The 7,753-nt window shown below is 50.2% G+C and overlaps 1 protein-coding gene across 1 annotated transcript in view; it reads left to right on the top strand.

The window, feature by feature from the left end:
• Positions 1–7,753, top strand: part of STARD13 (StAR related lipid transfer domain containing 13) — a 68,658-nt gene that overhangs the window by 36,058 nt on the left and 24,847 nt on the right. Inside the window, exons 5-6 of the mRNA XM_023740358.1 lie at positions 418–591; positions 2,587–2,746. Coding sequence (XP_023596126.1) covers positions 418–591; positions 2,587–2,746 — 334 coding nt within the window. The remainder of the gene's footprint in view (positions 1–417; positions 592–2,586; positions 2,747–7,753) is intronic.

Genomic DNA, 7,753 nt, shown 5'->3' with positions numbered 1-7,753 from the left:
TCTCTCTCCCTTCTCTCTCTCCCTTCTCTCTCCTCTCTCTCCCTTCTCTCTCTCCTCTTTCTCTTCTGGTCTATCATTCTCTTGCTCTCTCTCTCTCTCTCTCTCTGTGTCTGTCAGTCTCAACTGCTTCAACACTTCAACACTTCGGGAATGATTTTGGGAAGAAGCAAACAAGCAAACTTCATTATGTCACTTACCTAAGCCTCCTCATGAAACACATAAAATAATCTTTTCCGGGCTGACCAGGCTTGGAAACCACAGTTTCTTTGGTTTATTCTCTAGGTATTTGTGTCTTCTGTCCATTTGCTTTGTGTTTTCCTTGTCTCTGAAAGTATGCCAGTGAGTTAGCGACATCACAGGCTTTCCCGTAACGTGTGCCTTTTGTGACTGGCTTTTCTGGCGGTCTTTCTGGTAAAGGCGACTCCGGTGGAGCAGTTTCCAGCTCTCGCACCAGCCACAGCAGTCCATGGCTTCACCTCTCATCAGCAACCAGACGGCCGGCCAGCTCAACCTGCTCCAGCGCTTCTCGCTGCTCCGCCTGACGGCCATCATGGAGAAGTACTCCATGTCAAACAAGCACGGCTGGACGTGGTACGTAGCACACTTACGTGGCGCGAATCAGTCTTTCGGGGGTTCGGTGTGGCCTTGCCAAAACCTCTGCATTTCTGTTCCGAATGCTGAAGACCCTGCCCTTTGCCTTCGCTGGCAATCCCTTGAGGTCCCTGGGAGGCGCAGACGGTTTGCTCCCGATACGAACCCACCCAGCAGCACCGTGGAAGAAAGGCCTGGTGATCTGCTTCCTTAAAGACTATTGTTGTAGTTGTCAGGTGCCATCAAGTCAATTCTAATTCATAGCGCCCCCTTGTGACAGAGTAGAGCTGCCCCGTGGAGTCTTCTACGCTGTGATCTTTATGGGAGCGGATCACCAGGTCTTTCTCCCTAGGAGCCACGGAGTGGGTTCGAATCGCCAACCTTTTGGTTAGCAGCCAAGCACTTAACCATTGCGCCACTAGGGCTACAGCCCAGAAAACCCTATAGAGCTCACTTCGACTCTGTAACATGTGGGGTCGCCTTGAGTCGGAACTGGCTGGACGGCCGTGGGTTTGGTCTGGGTTGGTTTGACAGTGCCCCAAAAACCCATGCTCAGAGCTGTGCCCGGCCATCTGCATCAATCCCCAGCTTTCTAGCCGCCAAAACCTGGCCTGACGGAGCCTCTAGGAAGCCTGGCTTACTTGCAGCTCTTGGTTGGCTGCCAAGGATGGCAGTCAGGCTCTAAGAAGGAAAAAAGACAAGTAAGGGAAGATTAATGGTGAGCAGAGGAATTCAAACTAAACTTGCTATAAAGCAAGTATAGCAGTCAGCGAAGGAGTATCTGTCACTTGTGCCCTGTGGCTTGGTGCAGTGCTCGACACCTAGAGCGTGGAGTCCTTCAGAGAGCATTTAATTCTTCAGAGAGTTCTGCTTTTATCTCACTGGCAGATAAAGCCAGGGCCCTGCAGAGAACCTCGGTGATAAGGGATCAATATAAGGAATTGATGGAAATGTCCAAACGTGACTCTGGACACATTTTAGATGATTGGATGGATTTGAAAAAAATACAAAAAGTGTCAGAGATTGTTCTGATATATATTATTTTATAAAGGAATTGATAATACTTTTATAAAATATTTTAGAAGGTTCTAAATTGTATGATCAAGTCAATATATACTTGCTTATTAAAATGCGCTTTTAAAAAAGGTAGCTAGTTCCAGAACAATAAGGACGGAGTCAAGAAACATGTCCATCTTCCCTCCCCTCCTTTTCCCTCTCCCCCAACAAGACTTATTCTTCCTCTTCTAGTTTTTTAAATTTTTTGTTGAGGACTTTTAAGTGTTTGGAATTCCTGGGTGGTGCAAACGGTTAATGCACTTGGCTGCTAACCAATAGGTTGGAGGTTCGAGTCCACCCAGCGGTGCCACAGAACAAAGTTCTGGCAATCTGCTTTTGAACAGTCAGCCATTAAAAACCCTATGGAACACAGTTCTACTCTGACACACATGGGGTTGCTATGAGTTGGAATCGACTCAATAGCAACTTTTATTTTTCCCTTTGTTTGTCCCATTAAATTGGAAAGTTGTCCACCTAACTTGAAAACAAAGCTGTGAATACATCCTGCTAACGTGAATCATCAAGAGTCCTGGTGGCGTAACAGTTATGCAACTGGCTGCTGACCAGGTCAGTGGTTTCCAACCCACCCAGCGGCTCCCCAGGAGAAAGACCTGGCGATCTGCTCCCACAAAGAGTACAGCCTAGGAAACCCTATGAGGTGGTTCTGCTCTGTCACATGGGGTCGCTATGAGTCGGAATCGACTTGACGGCCCCCAGCAACAACAACGTGACTGGAGGTGTTTCAGTCAGAGGTAACAGCACACAGGGGGCACGCATAGCCCCTCCTGGTAACGCGATTGTCCAGAGAGAAAGGCTGAGTGCCTCTGCTGTCTGCTGGGCTTTCCAGCCAAAGCTCGGCCTCCCTCTTGCTTGCTTTCCCAGCCTCTCCCCACCCTGTGTCCCAGGAGGCCTGCGTGACCCGGTTTCTGTGAATTCTAGGTCCGTGCCAAAGTTCATGAAGAGGATGAGAGTTCCCGATTACAAAGACAAGACTGTCTTTGGTGTTCCTCTGATAGTTCACGTCCAGAGAACGGGGCAGCCCCTGCCCCAGAGCATACAGCAAGCACTGAAGTACCTGCGAAGCAACTGCCTCGATCAGGTACGGCCGCACATCCCCACATGGGCTTGGAGTCATGGGACGCCCGACAGTTAGACCTGCCCACTGGCAGAGAAAGGAGCCCTGGCGCCTTAGCAATTCAGTGCTCAGCTGCTAACTGAAAGGTCGGCGGTTCAAACCCACCCAGACGCTCCGAAGGAGAAAGACCTGGCCATTTGCTCCTGTAATGATTACAGCCTAGGTATTGGAGAGTATAGACACCATTCAGGTGGACTGCAGTTATAAATATGAAAAGTAAAATAATACAGCTTTTAGAAACTTGCGTATAATTCTATATATGGTCAGAAGACAGACTAGACAGACACTGGATTAGAAAGATAAGCTGGCGGTAAGGGTCACCAAAAGCCCTGGTAGAAATGGTTAAGTGCTTGGCTGCTAATCCAAAGGTTGGATTCAAACCAACCGAGCAGCTCCACAGCAGAAAGGCCTGGTGATCTACTTCCGTAAAGATTTACAGCCTCGAAAACCCTGTGGGGCGGTTCTGCACTGTCACGGGGGGCCACCGTGAGTTGGAATCGACTCGATGACACCCAACCACCACCACCCTAGACAACGTGATCACACAGGTGCCAGTGAGGGAGCCCAAGGTGCCACCATTGTCCTCTGCTCCCCGTGAGACTTGCTCCTCCCCAGGAAACTTTGGGGTGATGCCGTTTCCAGCATTGAGGGATGCCACACAACTCACATGGGTCATTATGTCATGGAGGGTCCCTTCTCTGAGAATGGGGGACGGTTTTCCCTCCGGTCCCAGCACCTGAAAACCTTGTGTTTCTTTTGAGCACTTTGTCAGTTTTTCTATTCGGGAGCCCAGTGTTCAGCTGGACAGTTTTCCTCTCTGTATGGGCTAGAGGACACTTAGGGCCCAGTGTCTGTTCTGCCAGTAGTACAGACGCGTCATGTTTTGGCGTGAGTTTCCTGCACTGACCTCTTCCCGGTTTCAGCTGCCGTTTTCCGCTCTCAGTTCCCCTTGGTGTCAGTTTTCTCATCGATTATCTTTAATTTAATTGTATCTTGTTGTGTGCTGTCGAGTCGATTCCAACTCATAGCGACCCCGTGTGACAGAGTAGAACCTCCCTATAGGGTTTCCAAGGCTGTAATCCCTACAGAAGGAGCCCTGGTGACACAGTGGTTGAGCGCTCGGCTGGTAACCAAAACGTCAGAGGTTCAAACCCACCAGCTGCTCCATGGGAGAAAGATGTGGCAATCTGCTTCCATAAAAATTACAGCCTAGAAAACTCTATGGGGTAGTTCTTCTCTGTCCTGTAGGGTCACTGAGAAGGCATAGACTCGATGGCAGGTGTTTTTTGGCTTTGATCAATCTTTATGGGAGCAGACTGCTAGGTCTTTATCCCGTGGAGCTGCCTGCGAGTTTGAACAGCCAGCCTTTCCGTTAGCAGCCGGGCAGTTAGCAGTTTTGCCATAGAGCTCCTTTAAAAAAACCCAAACCTGTTGCCGTCGAGTCGATTCCGACTCACAGAGACCCTGTAGGACAGAGCAGAACCACCCTGTCGGGTTTCCAGGGAGCGGCTGGTGGATTCCAACTGCCGACCTTCTGGTTAGCAGCTGGCTCTTAATCACGGCCCCACCAGGGCTCCAGGGCTCCCTCAGTGGGCACTGACACCTCTTCAGTCCCTACTCACTGGCTTAGCCTGTCCCCTTGCCAAGCCTGTCACCATTTATCAAGCCGGACAGGACGCCACGCTGCTCCTCCCTGGTGTTCTGCAGTCGGAAAGCCGTGGGCTAGCAAAGCTCTGTGGGAAGACAGACTCGTTTCAAGGGCGTCAGTACTGATCCTGAATGTAACAGCTTGAGTAAGGCGTCCTTTCTCTTGTGTCAGAGTCAAGAGTAAGGGTTTGAACTGTGTCATTGGTCATGGGTGATGGTAGCACAGCGTGATGAGTGTGATTGACATCACTCAGTTACACACCTGAGAAGCTGAACTGGCAGATGTGTTACATACATTCTTACAACAGAAAAAAGGCAAACAGTAGGAATCTGGCAGCCTTTGTAGGATATCAGCGGGACTTTTGCAACAGCCAGTTACTACTTTAGGAGACATCCGTAGTGGCAGGGTTAAGGAGCCCTGGTGGCTCAAAGGTCAAGTGCTCGGCTGCTAACAGAAAGATCAGCAGTTCAAACCCAGCAGCAGCTCCAAGGGAGAAAGACCTGGCGATCTGCTCTTGTGAGGATTACAGCCTGGAAAAGCCTATGGGGCAGTTCTACTCTGTCACATGGGGTCGCGGTGAGTTGGAATTGACTCAGTGACACCCAACGACAGTTTCCATTAGCTAGATGGCTGAGTTCCCACGCTAAGAAATGCAGTCCTTTATTCCACACATTATTTACTGCATGTTCATCTTCAGCGTGAGCACACATCGCGGGCCGTTGGACACAGCCCCACGGGCTCTGGCACATGCTGCCCTGTCACCCCCACACTCAGGAGCGCGGAGCTCAGTGCCTCCCCCTCCGCCCTTGCAAGCGGCGACAGATGAGAGGAGAAGGCGGCTCCTTGGATTACGAACCGGCAGAGTGTGAGAGGAGCCTGGCTTCCTGGCTGACGAGCTTTTATTTCTGCCCTGAATCAACTGTGCCCAGAAGGAGGGTGAGACGGGCACCTGACGGATACGAAGACCGTGTGGTTCGAGGCCCCACCTGCAGAGCCCCAGGTGAGAACCGCAGACTTCCGTGCGCGTGAACCTTTCTCTCTCTGCGTAAAGCAGCCTTGCTTTGTCAGCTGAAGCACACGTCCGTCCGAGGAAGAGGAAGTGGCGGTCCTGATAAACGTCATTAAGTACCGAAGGGGATTAGCAGCAGCAGGATGCCACGTGGGAGATTTCGTATCATTTAGATGCGATTTGAGTTCTGACGCCACACGCTGCTCACGGTCTCCTTCTGTGAGCCGTGAGTTTTAGAAGCCTGATTGTGCTGGGAAGACACTCAGCGCAGTGGCCTTCACCCCATGCCTGGTCATCACTGCCCCTGTCGTCCAGCTTGGGTAACATGAGGGCTGCTCCGGGGTCTCCCTGCTGAAATTATACCTTGAGTTTTCCCGTTTCCGTGGGTTGGTTGTTAGGTGGAGGACAAAGGAAAGAGGGAAGAAAGACGAGACCAGAGGAGCGCTCGTCACCATCTGGTAATCTTCAGAAAGAGCCAGAGAACCCAGGACCTCGTGGGTCACTGCACCGCTGCTGACAATTGCTGAAAGGTGGCAACAACCCCAGTGTCCACCAGCAGATGACTGGATGGACAACACGTGGTGTGTCCATACAATGACATACTATTCAGCCATGAAGAGAAATGAAGTCCCAGTGCATGCTACAGCATGGATGGATGTCACAGGCCGCTGGAGACGCTAGATACAGCCCACACGCAGGGGAGGGGGATTAAGCCCCACCTCTTGAAGGGAGGAGTATCAAAGAATTTGCAGAACTACCATATTACCCAGTAATTCCACTCCTAGGCCTATGCCCAGAAGACCTAAAGGCAGCCATGTGAGCAGACACTTGGACACCAGTGTTCACTGCAACGCTGTTCACAGTCGCCAGAAGGTGGAAACAACCCCAGTGTCCGTCACCAGACGACTGGATGAACACAACGTGGTCCATACACACAATGGAGTGTCACTCCGCTGTCAAAAGAAATGAAGTCCTGGAGCAGCCACCAGAGGGAGGAACCTTGACGACATCATGCCGAGCGAAACAAGTCAGTAGTGAAAGGACAAATACTGTTGGATCTCGCTCGTGTGAAATAAGCTAATATACGGAAACCAAAGATTTTTAGTGGTTACCAGTGGTGGGAGGGAGGGGTAAGGGGGAGTTTTTGCTCGGGGGGCACTGAGTTTATGTTAATAATGGTGGAATGATTTGGAAAGGATAGCAATAATAGTTGGACATGAAGAACGTAATCGATGTCACTGAAATATACACGTAGAAAGGGTTTTTAAAAAGAGAGCACACAAGAGAAATGCTTATAAAATGCCCCATACGAACCGGAAAATGCAGCCTAGGTTTGGCTCGATCAGCCCCACTGTATATACTGCGTCTCGCATTGCTGACCACCATTCTCCCCATTTTAGAGAGGGTATGGGAGCTGTGCTTTAAAAGGAGGTTAGAGTAGGTTACACGCTCGGCTGCTGACTGAAAGATTGGTGGTTCAAACCCACCCAGCTGCTCCACAGGAGAAAGACCTGGCGATCTGCTCCCATAAAGATTACAGGCTAGGAGACCCTATGAGGCGGTTCTACTCTGTCCCATGGGGTCACTATGAGTTGAAAGTTGACTCCCCAGCATCTCACAACAACAACAGTGCCATCTGAATGTGTGGACCCCCTTGTTCATAAATTAGTAAGAATTTCAAAGTGATGAGAGAGTGGTAAAGAAGTGCCCACCCAGGCTGCCCACCGACGGGTGAGGGAGAGAACAGAGACGCAGGAAGGCCCCTCCACGGGCCTTGGAACCACCTCCCGTCTGCTGCAGGAGGAGGATGCCCTCAGAAGCAGTAGGTTTTTAAAACTGTTTCTTCTGTTCTTTTTATTTTTTCAACCTGGAAAAAAATCTCTAGTCAAAAATGCAAATTTTTATCTCTGTTTTCAAAACTTTTTGAAGAAGGAGTTATTGGTGATTACACGTGACACCACACAGTGGGTTTGTCGTCGTTGTTAGCTGCCATCCAGTTGCCCCAACTCTGGGCTACCCCATGCACAACAGGACTGGACCTTTGTGATCATTGGCTGATTTTGGGAAGGAGATTGCCAGGCCTTTCTTCCTAGTCCATGTTAGTCTGGAAGCTCCGCTGAAACCTGTTAGACATAAAAGGACCTTTACTCAGGGGCTCTGCACGGTAAGAAGATCCTATACCTACTGTATTCTGGATGCTGTCTGCTCCAAGTAACAGAAGCCCCACCCAAAAGGGCTTGAAACAGTCAACCAAAAAACCAAACCAGTTGCCATCTAATCTGTCTCAACTCACGGCGACCCCATTTCCTATTGT

Source organism: Trichechus manatus, unplaced genomic scaffold (genome assembly GCF_000243295.1).
Source record: "Trichechus manatus latirostris isolate Lorelei unplaced genomic scaffold, TriManLat1.0 scaffold00153, whole genome shotgun sequence".
Classification (NCBI taxonomy): Eukaryota; Metazoa; Chordata; class Mammalia; order Sirenia; family Trichechidae; genus Trichechus; species Trichechus manatus.
This window is presented reverse-complemented; position numbering and strand designations above follow the sequence as displayed.